General features: G+C 34.3%; 1 protein-coding gene across 1 annotated transcript in view; it reads left to right on the forward strand.

Moving 5' to 3' along the window:
* The window catches only part of CCDC112 (coiled-coil domain containing 112), a 30,645-nt gene extending 11,264 nt beyond the window's left edge, over window positions 1-19,381 (forward strand). Inside the window, exons 2-10 of the mRNA XM_057737168.1 lie at window positions 2,698-2,819; window positions 6,380-6,501; window positions 9,095-9,184; window positions 11,191-11,266; window positions 11,585-11,975; window positions 15,825-16,238; window positions 17,658-17,753; window positions 18,440-18,558; window positions 18,772-19,381. Coding sequence (XP_057593151.1) covers window positions 2,698-2,819; window positions 6,380-6,501; window positions 9,095-9,184; window positions 11,191-11,266; window positions 11,585-11,975; window positions 15,825-16,238; window positions 17,658-17,753; window positions 18,440-18,558; window positions 18,772-18,802 — 1,461 coding nt within the window. The 3' untranslated portion in view covers window positions 18,803-19,381. The remainder of the gene's footprint in view (window positions 1-2,697; window positions 2,820-6,379; window positions 6,502-9,094; window positions 9,185-11,190; window positions 11,267-11,584; window positions 11,976-15,824; window positions 16,239-17,657; window positions 17,754-18,439; window positions 18,559-18,771) is intronic.
* Window positions 19,382-20,463: the final 1,082 nt, after the last annotated feature.

Genomic DNA, 20,463 nt, shown 5'->3' on the forward strand with positions numbered 1-20,463 from the left:
CAAAACAATCTTGAAAAAGAGAAAAGTTGGAGAACTCCCACTTTTTAATTTCAAAACTTAGTACAAAGCTATAGTAATCAAACAGTGTGGTAGTGGTGCAAGGGTGGACATACCAGTGAGAGTTAAGAGTAAACCCTTTCATTTATGGGCAGTTGATATGCAGCAAGGATGCTAATATAATTCAATAAGGAAAGAATAGTCTTTTCAACAGATGGGGTTGGGACAACTGGATATCCACATACAAAAGAGTGAAGTTGGACTTCTCCCGCACACCATATTTAAGAACTAACTCAAAATGGATTAGAAACCTAAATGTAAGAGATAAAACTGTAAAACTCTTGGAAGAAAACTTAGATGTAAGTCTTCATGACCTTTAGGTAATACTTTCTTCTGTGTGACACCAAAGATAAAATAAATAGGACTTCTTCAAAATTTAAAGCTCTTGTGCTTCAAAGCACATTATTAAGAAGGTGAAAAGACAGCTCAGAGAATGGGAGAAAATATTTGCAAATCATGTATTGATAAGGACATGCCTAAAATGTATAAATAACTCTTACAACTCAAAAAATAAAAAGACAACCCAATTTTAAAAATAAGAAAGAATATAAGTAGATATTCCTCCAAAGAAGTAGCCAATAAGTATATGAAAAGATGCTCAGCATCATTAGTCATTATGGACTAATCAAAACCACTGTGAGATACCACTTCACGTTCTTTAGGATGATTATAATAAAAAAGACAATAACAAGTGTTGGTGAGGATGTGAAGAAACTGGAACCCCCATACAGTGCTGGTGGGAATGTAAAACGGTGCAGCCGTTGTGGAAAAAACAGTTTGAACAGTTCTTCAAAAGTTTAACACTTCTGTGCTTCAAAGGATATTATCAGGAAAGTGAAAAGACAACTTAGAATTAGGGAAAATATTTGCAGATCAGTTATCTGATAAGACTTATGAGAATGCTTCCAGCTTAACAATAAAAAACCAAAATTTTTAAATGGGAAGGTAAAAAAGGAGTTACCTGTGATCCAGAAATTCCACTGCTAGGTATATACCCTCCAAAATTGAAAACATATATTCATCCTAAAACTTGTACAGAAATGTTCTTAGTAGCATTTTTCATATTGGCCAAATAGTGAAAGTAACCCAGTTGTCCATCAGCTGAGGAATAAATAAACAAAATGTGCTAGATCCGTATGGAATATTACTTAGCCATAAAAAGGAATGAAGTACAGATTCATGGTACAGCATGGATGAATCTTAAAAACATTACACTAGGTGAAAGAAGCCAGACACAGAAGGTTGCATATCGTATGATCCTGTTTATATTAATTGTCCAGAATAGGCAAATCCATAGTGTCAGAAAATAGATTAATGGTTGCCAGCAGCTGCAGGGTGGGGTATGGGAAGTGACTGCTTAGTGAGTACGGGATTTCTTTTTGCTATGATGGAAATGTTCTGGTACTCGATAGTGTTGATAGTTGCACGACTTTGTGAATATACTAAAAACCACTGAATTTTAAACTTTATGTATACATTTTATGGTATGTGAATTATATCTCAGTTTCAGAAGGATTTCTTAAATTCATTACTTTATTCTTGCTTGCTCCTTGAAATTTAAAGACTTGCTTCCTTTTTTCTTTATTTCCCACATCCAGGCTGTCAGCAATTCCTCTTGGTTATACCTCCAAGATATATTTCGTCTCCTTACTTTTAATCTTCACCGCCACCCCAGTAGCCCTCAACACCAGCGTTCCTTGTCTGTGTTGCTGCATCACCTGCCTCATCAATTCTCCTGCTTCCAGTCTTGCCTTACCTCCTCCTCCACCTCCTACCAATTTATTCTCCAAAAAAATAGCCAGAAAGATTTTCTTTAAAAATTAAATGTATTGTGGCATTCTAAAGCCTTCAGTAAAATCCAGACTCCCCTAGTGACTTAAAATGCTGTTGTGATATGCCACTTGCCTACCTCTCTACTCTCATCTCCTGCCAAGCTCTGCACTTTACTAATTGTGCTCTGCACAATTGCCTTTTCTCTGCTTGAACTAGCCAAGGTTTTTCCTGCTCTAGGGCTTTTGCACATGCTGGTCCCTCTGCCTGGCACACCTTTCCCTACAGCTTTTGGCATGGGCTGGCTCCATTCTTCCTTAAACATCATCCCCTCAAATAGACCTTCTGTGACCAATCTAACTGAAAAAAAAAACAACAACAACAACCCTTTGCTTCATTATCTTCACATCAGCACTGTTTATTTCCTTAATAGCAGTTAACATGTTGGATTTTTTTTTTTAATTTACTGCTTACTTACTATTTTCTTTTTAAGTCTGTTTCCCTCACCAGACTTTAAGTCAGGGGCCATATCATCATGGACCATCACTGTTTCCCTAGTGTCTAGTGCAGCACCTGTCACATCATGAAGTCTTCAATACATACTGGTAAATGACCAATGACCAGTGATTGAGTGAAAGAATTAGATCTTTTTCTAAAAATCCCTGAAGACTTTACATTTCTTACTTAACGATTTAGCATTTTAAGATAGATATTCCTTCTTCCACAAAATGTATTTTTAAAAAATAAGATCGGCCCAGATTTATCCCCTGAGAAACTCCATTATTGATGTTTTATCTCTGAAAAAAATTCCACCTTCATCTCCTACCATTTTTATTACTGAGGATAAATTTATTTTTGTTTTCCATTCAGAATGATGGCTGTTTTGGTACTTCAGGTGGAATTCGTCCTTTTCAGCTTCAAAACTGGAGGCAGAAAGTTAGTCGGACTAAGAAAGCAGAATTCATACGTACAGCAGAAAAATTTAAAAGCCAGTAAGTATAAGAATATTCAAATAACATTACTAGCCATTTTATAATGAACAATATAAAGTTAATTCTACTCCATCCTATCCAATCCCACACTACGTTATGAAATTCTAGTCATTAGTCTTTCAAATGTGCAAGAGAAAAGTGAGAAGTGTGAAACAGACAAATGGTAATAAACTAATATAAAGTTAAATTTTAGTAGAGTTAAATTTTATTTATTTTCACCATTTTCAATCAGTGTGTATCAAGGAAAACAAAAGTTATTTCTTTAGATCACATATATCAAGTAACAGACTGAATACATTTTCACTTACCAAAGTAAGCGCTTGGTAAATATTTTTAAGTGAGTGAATGATTTTAATGGAAAATCTGTACTGTACCCTTGAGGGTTTTTTTATTGGCCTTTTAATTGGCCTTCCTTCCTTGGTCTCTGGCCAATTTCAGCTCCATCCTGCACATTATGACTAGAATAATTGAGAAGTTGGTATTTAAGTTTTAGTGTATATGTATTTTTTAAAAGTAACCGGTGATATTTACTGGATGCTCAAATTGTCAGTAGCACCACATGATATGATAGATACCATGAGTATAGATAAAAGAATTAGAACTCAGAGCACCCAACCCTTCCCTGTAGTTGGAGGCTTTATAAAAACATTGCTCTGAATTTATACAGTATCAATTTGCTAAAGAACCAAGAGAAGAGGAATAAGAAATGGTCTCTGGAACAGAATTAGTGGCAGTTATCTGTTTAGAAATTCTACCAATAAAAAGTGTACTGTTTGAATTTTGAAAAGTTATACCATACTGTAGCCTTGTGAGATTGAATTCTCACTGTATTTATATAATTCTTATATTTGTAATACTCAGAATTTGATAAAATACAAATTTTTTCAAATTTCCAAAATGCATTGTCTTAGATATAATTGGACTTTAGGTTAAGAATTCTGGTTTATGTTTCTTTCTAGATAGGGTAATCCACCAGGCGGTAAATGTCCATATATATAGCAAACCAGTAGACTATGCCAGATATCTTGTCTATCAGTTATGTGTAGATTTTGTAACTCTGATTAATCTTTCTTCATCTAAGATTTTAGAAAAACTCATTGAAAGAGTATTAGAAAAATCCGTTGAAATTGAATCCAACAATTCTCATTGGATACAAAGGAAAGAATTCGTAATAGAATTGCTTTATTTTCAGAATAAGTTATACATTCACGTAATTCAAAAATTAGTTCATACCAAAGGGTCCACAGTGGAAGGTCTTTGTTTCACCCACTTCCCTTCCCCTCAGATAACCAGTATTTTTAGTTTCTTGTGTATCCTTCCACAGATATTTTATGTGCTTATAAGGAAATAAAAAGACATATTCATATGGTTCCTTTTCTATATAAATGGTAGCATACTGTATACACTGTCCTGCATCTTGTTTTATTTTGTTTTTTAACTTAAGAGTATATCCTAGATACCAAGGAATTATTGATTATGTAAGGCATGATAATGGCATTATAATTACATAAGTCAAGTATCCATAATCTCTAGAAATGCACACTGAAGTATGTTGGGGTGAAATTACATAATGTAGTAGATTTACTTTAGAATACTTAAGCAAAAAAGAAAGAGATAAGAAAAGGTAGATGAACCAAGAGGGGAAAAAGAGAGGTAAAATTGTTAAATCAGAGTGGTATGAGGTATATATCATATGAAGCTATATGAGGGGAGTCGGTTTACCATTCTTTCGGGTATGTCTAATATTTTCATATAAAACCTTTTTTAAAAAGAGTGTATCTTGGAGACCTTCCCTTGTCAGTACATAGAACACGGTACCACTGCATTGTATTCCAGTGTGTGAGTGTACCATCATTTATTTAACCTGCCCTTTAGTGATAGACCTTTAGGTTATAGTAAATCTTATGTTATAATAAATAATGCTGAATTAATTGCAGTATCCACATAGGTTCACATTATTTTGCACGTATGAGTGTATCTTTAGGAAAAATTCCTGAAAGTAGAAATGCTGGGTCAAAGGTATATGAATTTGCAAATGTGACGAATACTGCTAAAGTGTCCTCCATAGGCAATTTATGGCTTCACCAACAGTATATGAGAGGATCCATTTCACCACAGTTTTATCATCAGATTATGTTATTTAACCTTGTGATTTTTTCCCCCAGTCTGATAGGTGTACAGTGCTACCATGGTGTAGTTTTAATTTTCATTTCTTATGTTATGAGTGAGGTGCCATATGTTTGGCAATTTGTCTCCATTAATACCTTTTGAATGTCTTTGTAGGTTAATATTTCTAATCTGGGGATAGCAAAACATAACTTACTGTCGTCGTATATCCTGTGTCCATGACAGACATTTCTAATTTGATGAAAGTAATTTCCCCCACCCCAGCCAGAGTCTAGATGGGCTGGAGTCCTCAGCTCAGGACTCCAGGAGCCACCCTCAATCTGTTAGAACTGACCTGCAGACTGACATCTATTTGACGTCTCTGTTCTACCCCTTCCTTCCTCTCCCTACATACATGCAAGTTATGACCTCCTCAGCCTTTGGGGCAGCCAGGTAGGGCCTGTGGCATTCTCATCTGTTTATCCCAGTATGCCTTATGAATATTAAGTTTTTCTCTATGTGTGGCAAGTGAAAAAGATTGGGAAACTCTACCTTAGATAGTTGCCCCTCAGGTTGTATGAAATTAAGTCAGTGGCCAGAGATACTCTACCGCTCATTAAATTCAGGATTAGTGAAGAAGTCATATTAATTTCCACCTTGTGGGAGAAAGAAAACAGATGTTGAGAAAATAAATTTCTTTGTCCAACCAAAAAAGTTTCTTGATGGTAATTGTTTTGTTTTACCCCAGGGTTCAAGCTAACATTAGAAGTCCTACCTACCAGTAGGTAGATGGACTAAAGCCAAGGAACAAGGATGAGCTGAAGGAAGCTTTGAAGGAAATGCAGACAGTATCCCTTAAATATACTAAAATTTCTAGATTGTTTCCCTTTTGAAGTTTTAGTTTTCCTAATTTTAATAACTTGCATTTCCATAGTGCACTTTACTGTGTAAAGATCCCTCACATGTATTATCTCATACAGTGTTAATCGCAGCCCTGTTGGGTAGTGGAGAGCTGTTATTAGTCACATTTTAGTGATGAGGAAGTTTTTACCTGGAGAGGTTAAATGTCTTGGCTCATGTTACAAAGTTAACAGTCTCTCCTCTTGAAAGCAGCCATAAGCCCTGGTGACAATTTTTAGCTCACGGTGAGATTGAGAGATTGAGTTGGAATCAGTAGCCAAAAGTTTATATATTTTCAAAGCAAGTCTATGATTAAATTTGCTTAAATTAACATTTTGTAACCTAAGTAACAATTCAAATTACTTGTGATTTTAGTTGAATTTAACACTTTTCTAACTACTATTTTGACTCCTTAGGCTTATTGATCCAAGTAATTATATTTTGAATCCTTAGATGAATTAATCCAGATATAAAGTACAGATTGTGTCTTCATATTTTAAATAATTAAAAATGTACTTAAATCATACTTATACTATTTGTTTCTTTCCCTAAAGAGTTATTAACATAGAAAAAGATAAACACAGTCATTTCTACAACCAAAAAAGTGACTTCAGAATTGAACATAGTATGCTGGAAGAATTGGAAAACAAATTGATTAACAGCAGGAAAACAGAAAGTAAGTTGAGTTCATGATGAACAAAACCTGTTGAGAGATATAAAGTTATAGTTTTGCCCTGTGCTTTGTCTTTGTTTGTCGACTGTGTTTTCTTTATCAAGGTACTTTCTAGCTGGTAATGAGTTTATCTTTTAGGGATATGTATTTATTTTTTGAGTCACTATTTAGTTATTCTAACTGGATTGTTTTCTGTGTATATTTCTTTCATTTTAGTAGGAAAAAGAGGGTTTTGTTTTCTGGTTGTCAAATCAATTAATGCTATTAAATTTTTTTGAAGTAAAGGGAAATTGATTCCTGGACTGTCTGATTTTAGCTCATTACCATGAACCATGATCTCATTGACTAAGCCCCGGACTAAGTAAGCATCAACAGATTCAGAACCTGTACTTAGTGGTATGAAGTGGTCAAGTCACATACTTGCTTAAACCTAAGTTTACTTGTCTACCATTTCTACCATAGGAGAGCTGTCTGTACATCTGATGAAATAATATATAAGAAAGTGCCTTAGAGGTTGCACAGTGAATATGTTCTATTGTTTGTTGTGAATATTAATCATTGTTAACAGTGTACTAAATGTTGGCCTTAAAAAAGAATGCTACAAGAATACCTTGTTTCCTTGTAGAATAGATTTTACGTGCTGCCAAGTCCTTATGTTATAATAAAAACTTCTTAGCTTTGATTAAAGGAAAAATAATGGTCATCAACCCACTAAGCTTTATAAAATATTAAGACATTATATGGAGATTATACTGCTCATGGGACTCCCTTATAATCAATTAAAAGAATATTTTAATGTTTTTCCTTTCAGAATATGATTGCACTATTTTAAAAAGTAATCTTTTGTCAGATAGTGGCAAGAATCATTCTCCCTCTTCTGTTGGAATGATAAGACCTAATATAAATGCCAAATTTCCAGTTCTCCTCTTTGATTCATAGAGAAATTAAACATCCCTTGTTTCATATTTCTTAGTGTTTCACAGTTCTTTTACAGACAACTGCAAGGCTGATCTTTCTGTCTCTCAATCATGCCATTAAGTAGAGTGTCTCCATTCTGTGCATTTTAAGTTACTTGATTTTTGCCCTTTTAAAGCAACTTTATTTTTATCTTTTTATTTCCCCTTGTTCTACAGTTTTGCCTCTCTTTATTTGCACTTTGTGTTTATCTTATCCAGGAGAAAAAGGAATGCACTGTGTTAGTATAAGGATATAGAAATTTCCTCTTCACATATTACAGCTCAGAAGTATTAAATACATATTCTTTACATCAAATATCATGCCACAATTTTAGCCCGAATTTATGTAATATTGTACTTAAATGGTTTACCTGCAGTGCAGAATGTCAGTTCCAAATGAACTAATGAAAGATCATTTGCCCTATAGTGGTATCACTGTAGCGGATCAAACTATGGCAAAAATAAAACAAAAAACACTTTCGTGACTATTAGGGAAGTTTCTTGACCTAAAATTCCAACAGCAAGTAAGACCCTATAAAATACATTGGATAAAGTTTCTAATTTTATGGAACTCTTGAATTTTAATAAAAAATAGAAGAAGCCAAAGTCAAATATACATATTTGAGGTTTCTTTTGAATATTAGCACTGGCTTCAGGCCTAAAGGTAAACTTTAAAAAAAATATTGCTTTTTAGGACTTTTGAACAGAGCCTTTGGGTGCTTCATGTTCATTTGTGGAAAAATTGCAAAAAAAAAAAAATAAGAGGGGTGCATAAGTAAAATACCCAAAGATGATGAAATAGTACCATTATATGAATATGTATATTTGTATTATATGAATATAAATATGAATGTGAATATTTGACTTTAGCTTAATTGAAGTAAATATTAAAGTAAGATTACAACTTCAGAAAGAAAATATGCAAGAAGAATCCAGTCTTCCTGCTGCTGATACAGAACATCTGAAAATGGCTTTGAGACCCTCCTCTGTTCTTCAAGCTTTTATTGTGGGCCTAACACTTTACTTCAGACTGGTCCTTTGAGCTTGGCAACCTGTAGCATAAATACCAGTAAATGGCACCTGAGACATCTCAAGGCCATGACTGTGACACCAGTGGATATCTACAGCCCCGTCTTAGAGGATGTGGTTAGGTGAAGTTAATTCTCACTAGGAAGTTTGTCAGTATTCATAGAATTAATATTAGTTAGACAGTTTTAATATTCCAACAATGTTTGAGATAAAAATCTATGTCCATAAATTGTAACAAATTAAAAGGGAAAGAAAAAGATTGTTCAAGAACAAAGCATGACTAAACCTGTGCTACTGACCCACGTATTTGAGTGTCCAGGGACTCATTGTCCAGAATTAAAAAAATATTTCCAAGGACATTGCCTTGGCACAGGCTATAGTAAGATTTAGCCTATTGTGCTTTAAACCATTAGAGGAAATTGAGAGATGCTTTGGTTAGAGCAAGAGTTTGTTCAGGCTGTTTTGACACAAATAACCATCTTTTGTTCATTATTTAATTGCTCTTCACTGTCATTTACTAAATGATGGTGATCACTCTTGTGTATAGAATCCTGAATTGGTAACCGCATTTGTCATAGAATTATTTTAAAGTACCTACTTCTTCCTTATAGGAGCAAAAATCCAGCAACAATTGGCCAAAATACACAACAATGTAAAGAAACTTCAGCATCAGTTAAAAGATGTGAAGCCTACACCTGATTGTAAGTAAATTTAGATTTTATATTTTTTCTTATGTATTAGTTTTTTCTTTCATTCATTAGAAAAATTTGCACTGTTCTAATAAGAAAATTTTCTATTTGGCGTTAATGGAGGAGGTAAGCCCTACTTTTTGATTGGGGATTAATAAGGATACATTGGAAAACTGTAATATCTGGTGTTTATGTATTTTTTAAATCTTTCAAATGCTATCAAACCCTTACAAATTATGAAGTAGACAGAACAGATATTAGTGTCACACATAGGATGAAGAATCTGTGGTATGCAAAGATTCAGGGTCACCTTGGTGAAGGGGAAAAAAGACCACTTTCTGGATTCTTAGTTTAGTATTTTCCCATCATTTGCTCTTTGAAATTATTGCCTTTCAGAGGCATTTCAAATACCTAAGGGAATGGCTAAGTAGTATTGGGGCAAATCCTAGTCATTTGTGAAAAACAAAATTGTATCCTTTCCTCCTTGCTTGTACCAACATTCATTCCTGAGAGATCAAAGCAATACAGTAAAGTGCTCAAGATGTATGGACTTAAGAATCAGACACATGTTGGGTCAAATCCTTGAACTATCAGTTAAGTGATTTTAGGCAAGTTAGTTGCTCTCTTTGAGCTTTCATTTACTTAGCTCTAAAATAGAGATAATCATACAACCTAACTCATAGAGTTGTTGTGGGAATGAAGTGAGGCAATGCACATAAAGCACTTACGCACTGCTTATAACATAGTAAGCATGAGAAAACAGTAAATATAAATATAATTACTATTTATTAAATTAATACATGAAACCATTAAAAATATTAGAAAAGAACGTGGGTTGATATTTTTTATAATTGTATTATAATTTATAGGAACCACAAAGATCAGAAACCATAAAGAAAAAAGTGGACATAATTAGCTATTAAAGATACTTGAAACCTATAAGCAAAGTTGAAATACAAATTAAGAAAATATTAGCAATACGTATGTAACTTAAAAAGCTAATATCCATAATGTATAAAGAGTGCCTACAAATTAGAGCAACAGAAAAATGGGCAAAGATTATAAGCTGCATATTATAGCAAAAGAAACACAAAACACATGTGAAAAAGTGCTCAGGCTTATTAATTATTATAAAAATGTCAGTTATATCAATGACAGTAAATTTTTGGTTACTTTGGAAATGGCTAGAATTACATAGGAAGGAGCGCTCTCAGGAACTGTAAAGAGGTAGAGCCTCTTTGAAGGACAGTGTGACAGTATCTAGCATACTGTAAAGCGGGCATACTTTTTTAATTTAGCATTTAAAGTTATCAAGTATCCTCTAAAAATATTTATTTGAGGGGGGAGGGATAGATTGGGAGTTTGGGATTGACATGTACACGCTGCCAAGTTTACAATAGATAGCCAACAAGGACCTACTATATAGCACAGGGAACTCTGCCAATATTCTGTAATAACCTAAATGGGAAAAGAATTTGAAAAAGAATAGATACATATATATGTATAACTGAATCACTTTGCTGTACACCTGGAACTAGCACAACACTGTTAATCAACTATACTCCAATATAAAATAAAAATTTAAAAATACAATAAAATAAAAATATTTATTTGAGCATGCAAAAATATGTATGCAAAGATAGTTACTACAGCATTGCATCTATTTAAAGGCTCAACAGTTGAAGAATTAATTAAATGAATTAGGGTAGCATTAGACAATGAAATACCATATGGAAAGTTAACTACAACATTTTGTTAAAGAAAAAGTGCAAGTCACAAAAAATATGTAGTATAAAACTTTTTTTTGAAAAAATAATATTTAAGATATGTGCATAGGAAAAAATCTGTAATCAAAAAACTGCAATCACAAAAATTCACTTTTTAAAAGCACATTTTTTTCTTATCCTTTAGGCTAAGAAATGTTTTTAAATTAAGGGAACATTCTAATTTTCTTCCTAATTTTTATCAAAGTCATAATAAAATATGACATAACATAATTTTTCCTTTTCTTTTTACAGTTGTTGAAAAGCTCAGAGAAATGATGGAAGAAATTGAAAATGCAATTAACACTTTTAAGGAAGAGCAGAGGTTGATGTATGTAAATGATTTTATTGTTATATATTTAACAAAGTCAATATAACACCTCTTCTTTTGCCTTAGGTTTTAGACTGCTTTTCATGTTTAAAGTGAATTTTCATTTATATTTGGACACTATAAAGTCTCAAATAAGAATTTGAAACTGTTTTTTTCTCTGAGGAATCCCTTTTAAGGCTTAGATTTATAGATGTTAACAATGTTAAATGGAGAAGGTGATATCAGATGAGTCGGGAATAATAAAATTTGAAGAAAAATGAAGAGTTAATATGGATTGGTTTGTATCTTGTTTTTCAAACTTTATTTTTAAAATTTTAGATATGAAGAGCTTATTAAAGAAGAGAAAACAACTAATAATGAGTTGAGTGCCATATCAAGGAAAATTGACACATGGGCTTTGGGTAATTCAGAAACAGAGAAAGCTTTCAGAGCAATGTCGAGCAAAGTTCCAGTAGACAAAGTGACACCAAGTACTCTTCCAGAAGAAGTGGTAGAGTTTGAAAAATTCCTTCAGCAAACAGGAGGGCGACAAGGGGGCTGGGATGATTATGATCACCAGAACTTTGTAAAGGTGAGAAACAAGCATAAAGGGAAGCCAGCATTTATGGGAGAAGTTCTAGAACACCTTCCTGGAAGAACACAGGATGAAATTCAACAGCATGAGAAATGGTATCAAAAATTCCTGGCCCTAGAAGAAAGGAAAAAAGAGGTAATGATAATTATAATAGCTATTATTTGTTGTATATTTCTGTGTTCTAGGACTGTGCTAAATAAACTCTTTAACATATATTGTTAACTTTACAACAACCCATGAGGTATGTTATAGTTATTCCCCCCATCTTATAGGGGGTGAAACTGAGGCATTGAGAAGTTAAGTCATTTTAGTGGAACTATAGTTGGACATCCTCAACATCCAGCATCTCTACTCCAAGAAATGATACAGTGGGTCAGAAAACGTCTGGCAGTGGGCAACACCCTCTGTGTCCACTGGAAATGTGGGAAATCCAGATTTACCCAGGCTTTTGATGAAAGTCATCTTACCAGCAAAGGCCACATTATTTTCAACAGAAAATAAAGAGGCAGTACAAAAAAACTCTGACTCAGAAGTTTCTTTTAGGGCTTCCTAGGTGGCACAGTGGGTAAGAATCCACCTGCCAATGCAGGGGACATGGGTTTGATCCCTGCTCTGGGAAGACCCCACATGATGCGGAGCAACTAAGCAACTAAAGTGCAGCCACAACTATTGAGCCTGCACTTCAGAGCCTGTGAGCCACAACTATTGAGCCCATGTGCCACAACTACTGAAGCCCACGTGCCTAGAGCCCGTGCTCCGCAACAAGAAAAGCCACCAAAATGAGGAGCCCACACACCACAACGAAGAGTAGCCTCTGCTCACCTCAACTAGAAGGAAAGCCCACGTGCAGCAACGAAGATCCAACACAGCCAATAAATAAATAAATAAATAAATAAAATTTTTTAAAAAGGTTTCTTTTAGTTTTGAAACTGCAGCCTCTGCTTATTTTATTTTATTTTTTATAAATTTTTATTTATTATTTATTGGCTCTGTTGGGTCTTCGTTGCTGCAACGCAGCCTTTCTCTAGTTGTGGTGAGCGGGGGCCACTCTTAGTTGTGGTGCTCGGGCTTCTAGTTGTGGTGCTCGGGCTTCTTGTTGTGGTGGCTTCTCTTGCTGCAGAGCACAGGCTCTAGGCATGTCAGCTTCAGTAGTTGTGGCATGTGGGCTCAATAGTTGTGGCTCACGGGCTCTAGAGCACAGGCTCAGTAGTTGTGGTGCACAGGCTTAGTTGCTCTGCGGCATGTGGGATCTTCCTGGACCAGGTATGAAACCCGTGTCCCCTGCATTGGCAGGCGGATTCCTAACCACTGCACCACCAGTGAAGCCCTCATTGCTTATTTTAAAAGACTTAAAATTTTGGCAACCCCAGAGTACAGAGTAACTCTTCTTTAATTGTAGCAAATATCTAAAAAGTTCCATTTTCACAAAAATATTTTTCTGGCTCTGGTTTAAATCAGGATTTCTCAACATTGGCATTGTTGAATATTTGGGCTGGAGAATTCTTTGCTGTGGGGCCCATCCTTTGCATTGTAGGATGGTTAGCAGCATCCTTGACCTCAACCCATTAGATGCTAGTAGCACTCCCTGAATTGTGATGATCAAAAATGTCTCCAGACATTACCAGATGTCCCCCCGGAGGGTAAAAATTGCCCCTGGTTGAGAACCATGGGTTTAGATAGTCTGAGTCAATTTTTTGTAGACTTCAGCTAGATAAATTTCAACTCTATTGGTTTAACAAGAAAAGTATGACAATTCAACACACAACATACCTAACGAGCATTAAAGAAATATTTAATTCCACATGTAGTCTAAAGTTTGTCTCCAGCAACAACAAATTTGGAGAGATGTTTCTCTCCAAAATAAGTTGAATGTTCGTAAGATTGAGACTTGAAACTTTAAGAAAAAATTTTGAAACAAAAGTCATTTTTAAAAACTCAAAATAACAAACTATTAAGAATCATTTGGGATTTTTTTCCAGGATACTGAAAACTTGTGGTCCACAGGCCAGCAAAGTGGTCTGTGAACCAGCAAAGTCAGCATCACCTGAGAACTTGTTAGAATTTAGCAGGCCCCAACCCCAGACCTAATCTGAACTCTGGGGGTTGTTGCCCTGAAATCTGTATTTAAACAAGTCTTCTAGGTTTTTCTGTTCACAAGCTAAAGTTTGAGAACCACCTTCTCCAGGGAAAAGGAACAGACACAGCGCTTCTTGTAATAAAGGTAGACCACCTGGATTCCAGCTTTCTCTTGTTCCTAGCCGCTCTGTTTCCTGATCTCTGATGATTGGTTGGATATAGGGGTGAGATAGTAGGGGGTGTGAAAGTGGAGGTGTCATTTACTGAAGTAGGACATGGTGGAGGAGAAGAGGAAAGTTTGGGTGGACAGTATCAGGAATGCAGTTTCAAACCTGTTGAGTTTATAATGTTGAGTAGGAAACAGCATTTTTATCTCCTATTTCCTTTAATATATCCTGTGTTTTGCCTAAATGAACATACTTATTTTCAGACATTCCATGAACTTTCTGGCTTAACTATCCTTGTTTATCTTGTTCTAACCTTCTGGAACCTCCTTCTTTCTTCCCCCCTCCACTGTCAACCTACTCAGATCTGCCCAGATCAGATGCTGCTTCCTTCCCAAACATAAATAATCCCCTCAGAATTTCACTAGTACTTGTTTGTATGTCTTGTTTATACTTGATGTGTGATGGTGCATTCTGTATTCTAGTATTTATGCACATACCTCCCCTAGAGCAGTGCTACTCACATTTGGTCCATGGACTGAATGTTAGTTTGCAAACTATTTCTGGTTTTCAATGAGTTACCATGATTGCACGAGAATCAACGACCCAATAAGCACACTTTTTTTCATAGAAAACTTTCTCCTTGAAGGAAGCAGTATATTGATTCATTCTGGCATGAATTCCTGATATTGTTGTGGACTGATACTTTGAGTAGCACCATACTAGATGGCATTTGGTATTGTTTTAATCATCTATGATTCCTATCACATTGTCTTGCATATAGTACATGTACCATAAGGATTTATTTAATGAAAATGGATGATATACCATGAGGAAAGATGAGGAAGTGATTTCCCAACTCGAGGGGAAAGTAATTCAGTGGATGTTTCCTATGGCATAGAGAAGGCTGCTAGAATTTTAAGTATTCTTTACATACCCATATATAAAGATAGGAAGCTATATTACTTTTTTTTTTTTTTAACACTATGAAGCACTACGCGCCAGGCACTGACTCATTTAAACTTCTCCACAACTCTGTTTGAGAAGTGCTACCTACCCCTTGCAGATGAGCAAAGTGAGGACAGACCTTTAGTGACAGGGTTACACCTAGTGAGTGGCAAAGGCAGGATTTGGTCCCAGACACCTGGCTTCAGAGCACATACTCTCAACTACCCCACTCTTAATTCCTCTTCTGATATCTGACCAGAGATAGGTCACTCAGAAAGGATTCTAAGTCTAGAAAGAGAATTTGGAAGCAGAAGTGAAATGACCAGAGGAAAGGGATGTTACCCCTGAACACAAATGAAGGAGGTAAAGGGGAGGAGGATACTTCATGAGGTGCAGTCCTTGTGTACGTGGGGACTAAAAGAGGAAGAGAAAGTCCAATGGAATAGCCATTATTTGGTGTTTTAAAAGATAACTAAATTTTTTACGAACATAAGTAGGAAAAAATTGCATTGGTTTAAAAAAAACACTTTACAACCTAAGCAGCCAGCATTCTGCAGTCACTATTCTAAAAAGAAAGATGGATTTGAGGTTGTATTTTAAAATGGTTTTGGTGGGAATTCCCTGGTGGTCAGTGGTTAGGACTTGACGCTTTCCTTGCTGGGGCCCAGGTTCCATCACTGGTTGGGGAACTGAGATCCCGCATGTCATGCAGTGTAGCCAAATAAATAAATAAAAAATAAAATGCTTTTAGTTATTAAAAATATTTTTCTTGCTATCTTTTTTTTTAACCATTTAGTCTATTCAGAATTGGAAAACCAAAAAGCAGCAAAAAAAGGAGGAAATTTTCAAGTTAAAGGAAAAAGTGGAGAACGTACCAATGCTTTTTCATAATAAACAGGAAGATAATCAAAAGCAAAAAGAAGAACAAAGAAAGAAACAGAAATTGGCAGTTGAAGCTTGGAAGAAACAGAAAAGTATAGAACTGTCAATGAAATATGCTTCCCAGTTAAAAGAAGAGGAAGAGAAAGAGAAAAGGCAGCAGAAAGAGCGTCAGCGCCAATGCAAACTAAAATTGCTGCTAGAAACTTACACCCAGCAGAAGAAGGAACAGGAAGAATTTTTGAGACTTGAAAAGGAGATAAGGGGAAAGACAGAAAAGGCAGAAAAAAGGAAAACTGCTGCTGATGAAATTTCTAGGTTTCAAGAAAGAGTGAGTAAACGCATCTCCTAAGTAATTTTTCAGTGATACGCATGGAGGTATTACTTCCAGGTTCAGTTCAACAAAAATTAATTGAATGCTTCTTATATATCTGGCCTGGACCTAGCAGTTGTACACCAAAATAAGTAGGCCGTGCTCTCTGCTTTCTTGTAGATTATAGTCTAGTGGGAAAGACTGGTGTGCAGATAGAGCACTTCAGTATAGTATGGTAAACAGTGTGGTGATCGAGGTGTGGACAGAGAACTTTCAGAGGTGGATGTGCAAGGACGGGAGTTACCATAACTGTGAGTGTGAGACAGAAGGTGATACTTGAGTTGAGTCTTGGAAGAAAGGGGAAGGAAAGGGAAGATCTTTCCTAGTAGAGGGAATGGCATGAATGGGCAGCTTGGAGGAGTGTGACAGGGTAGTTTGTGGGGGAACTATAAACACTTCAGTATTCTTAGGGCATTAAGTGGGAGATGGGAACCAGCAGGAGACAAGGCTAGAAAGGTAGTCACAGGCCAGGCCGTGAATGTCTTGTTTTCTCTGCCTAACTGGCTGGCTTTTCCCCATTGGTGATTTGCTTACTTATTCCCTGTCCATCTCTCTACCATAATGTAAGCTCCATGAAGGCAGAGGTTTTGTCCTTTCTGTTCATCCTTTACCCTAGGGTCTAGTGCATTATAGATACTCAATATATACTTAAAGGAATCAAGATTATTGCTGAGAGGTAGAATTATAGGTGATTTTAAGCAAATATATACAAGAAAAATCCTAATCAGAGAGAAGTTGCAATCTTATTATCAGACAAGGTGGAATTCAGTCCAAATGTATTAAAAAAGACAAGGAAGGGTACTTTAAAATGAAAAAGTACAAATGAGAGGTAACTATTCTGAATTGTTATATGCGTCAGAATCCATAGGAACAACACTCATAAAGCAAAAAATAAAGGGAGTATCAAGAAAAATAATAGGCAAAACACATTACTAGTGGGATTTCTTTTGGTTCAAATAAAAATCTCCCTAAATAACAAAAGATCCACTCCCCAAAAAGGCAAGCAGGTCACATAATAAAAGACTTAGGAAAAACAAAACCTGTTACACAGAAAATATAATACGAGAGATCTAAAACCAGACATACCTGTATTGATAAGTGAAAACAGGCTGTCACCCATTAAAAGAAAGGAAGTTTTAGACTAAGCCATAAAATAAAACAAGAAGCACCTAAAAAAAAGTGATTCAGAAAGGATGTGCATGTATTACATTTATATTCAGAGAAAATAAAGCTCAGCTTTTTTTTTGAAAATGTTGATGTTAGAGTATTGCTATTTAAGGTAATTTAACTTTACTTGCAAGCAACTAAACTTTAAAACAAACTCTAGCTAATTTTAATTTCTTAATGTTATCTTTTTTGTTGGTATATGTCTTTTAGGATTTACATAAACTTGAACTGAAAATTCTAGATAAACAAACAAAGGAAGATGAAAAGGCAGAAAAACAAAGAAAACTGGCAAAATTAAAAGAAAAGGTACTCAGTACTGAGATTAATTTATTTTCATTGTTATTATCCTAATTCATTGATTTGTAGGGATACAGACATAAAATCCATTTTCTTTATATCCATCTCCTTTATTTCATACTTATGTATTTACGTATTACAAAAAATAACTTGGTACAACTTAAGCAGCTATTGTTTGAATTCTACCATTTCACATTATAAGCACCTCATTTCCTTTTACCGTAAATTCCTTCTCTGTTCCTACTCTTCATTCTTTTCTTCATTCTTCCTATGTGAGTCTATATTCTAGACCTATAGCAGCTATTCGCATTGTTTAAAAGATACTGGTGACTCATGGATAAAACAAATGACTTACTGGTGATTATCTTAAATTTATTGTCTGGCTATATCACTATCATACTTTGCTGCATTACATTTCCTTCATGATAGAAACAGAAGAAAATACAACAGTGGAAGTAGAATAAAATAATTGAACTAAAAAAAACCAAAATTAACACTTTGTTAATAGATTGATATAATCCAAATTTTATTTTAGCTATATGAGCACAATTAGAAGTTTACTGAAATGGTTTCATTTCTGTCTAGCGAATATCAAGTATTTTCCTTAAAAATTGCTTTTTTTACTAAGGGTCTTGTAAGTACAAACTTAATAGTTCATATAAATTAACTGGCACTCATTTTACTTCTGATTACAGGTTGAAAACAACGTTAGTAGAGATCCTTCTAGACTTTACAAACCTACCAAAGGTTGGGAAGAACGGACCAAAAAGATAGGACCAACAGGCTCTGGGCCACTTCTACATATCCCACATAGGTAAAAAGGTGTTAGAATAGGTGTTCACTCTATAATAATTTAATAAACTGCATATAAACTGTATATATTTTATGCAATTTATGTATGTGTATTATATTTTATAATAAAAGGTTGATAAAACAAATCTATATACTTTTTAAAAGTTAACATTTAATCAGAAATTTAAAAAAATATCCTATATATTTATAATTGCTCTTTTCTTCTTCTCCTTAGGGCCATTCCAACCTGGAGACATGGAGTTTAGAAAAGAATATGGCATGAGGAAATTGGCATTCAGTGGATGAGAATGTTAGAATATTCATTTATAGGAGGAGAGAGTGACTGTGTTCTTGAAATATTACTAGCCTAGTCAGATTGATTACTGTGTTGCATGTGAATTGGCAGGTATTAAGTTCCATGCGGCATTGTCATTAGTATTTCCTGTTGATACTAAGAGGATAATTAATGTATAAGTTGGTCTATTATTGATGTAAAATTTCTTTGAATAAGTTTATGTTAGAAACAGTATTTCATTTACATACTTAGAACATTTGAAAGATATTTTGTTTTTGTCATGGCATAGCAAAATAAATTGAGACAATCGTAGAGTGACATTTTTAAACCAAAATTTTTGTAATATTTATAACTTGGAGCTAAATTAGCTTGACTAACAAAAATGTAAAATTTTTTTTTGAGTTATAAAATAAGTTAGTACTTTTTCTAAGTTTAACAGATTGGTAATTTGTCAGTTACTACATTTTGTTTAACAAATATTTTGTATTTGTTTGAAGCATGCTTTGTTTTATATAGAGAATATTTATTTTAAAAATATGCCTCTCACTTCATATATACCCTATTATTTGTATTAGTGATATATAATCTTTTTGGTTTCCTTTAGCTATTCCAGATTTCCTTTCAGCCTTTCTGGGCTCCACATAAAATCTTTGCGTCTTTCACATCTTCCTGGCTGATGCAGTTTTCTTTTCTGCTTTGTTTGCCTCAAAATATGAAAATTTTATGTTTTGAAACATCATCTGAATTAAGCTGGCTTTAGAATACTATGATTTCTCTTGGTGGTATTTAAAATGGTTTAAAATTGCTAGGCTAATATATTTGGTCAAAATAGTTAATTTTAAAATTTCCAAACTTTTGTTAATGAAAACGCAGTTTAACTTAATTTGACTCAACTTTTCATATTAAAAAAATCTTAGTTCCTAACTTTAATTAATTTTATCTTACAGGAAAGGCATCATATAATAATAAATATAAGAAACTAATTTCTTATAACTTTTATTTTAGAGTATCTTTAATTGTAATTTGATCCATTTAAGTCAAATGACTCAGAAATTTACTGTGAGTAGTGGTCAAAACCTTTTCTTATTTCACAGTTAATATTCAAAGTAGATGGCTTCCAAATTTTGGAAACTGAAATCTGATTATACAATTATTGGTGCAAAATGACAGAATTAATATAAAACATCCTTAATCAGGAATGCCCATTTTTATTTGTTGTACTTGTTCTCCTTAACTTTTTAAAATGATTTGAGGCAGTTTAGAAATAAAGAATAGGACAAGGGAATTTAAAAACAGAATTGAACAGTGACAAGATACAGAAAAGTAAAGGTTTCTCATGCGTTGCTTTCTAACATGTTGCTTTTTGTTGTACACAAATACAGCTTTCGGTTTCCTGCATCAAAGGTAAGCCTACTGGGTGATGTGATTCTTATAGCTTTTTGTTTATTTTGTTTTGTTTTTAAATAAAAGAAAGTATGAAAGTATTCTGAAGAAACTAGTCCTTCTAACTGCATCTAAAATAAGTGAATTTATCATATGAATCCTTTGTGTAAAGGATGTAGAATGAGTATAGTAATGTCTTCAGTTACAGTCTCATAGAAGAGATGTCAAATAAACATTTCTTATACTGGA

This window comes from Hippopotamus amphibius, chromosome 1 (genome assembly GCF_030028045.1).
Source record: "Hippopotamus amphibius kiboko isolate mHipAmp2 chromosome 1, mHipAmp2.hap2, whole genome shotgun sequence".
Lineage (NCBI taxonomy): Eukaryota > Metazoa > Chordata > Mammalia > Artiodactyla > Hippopotamidae > Hippopotamus > Hippopotamus amphibius.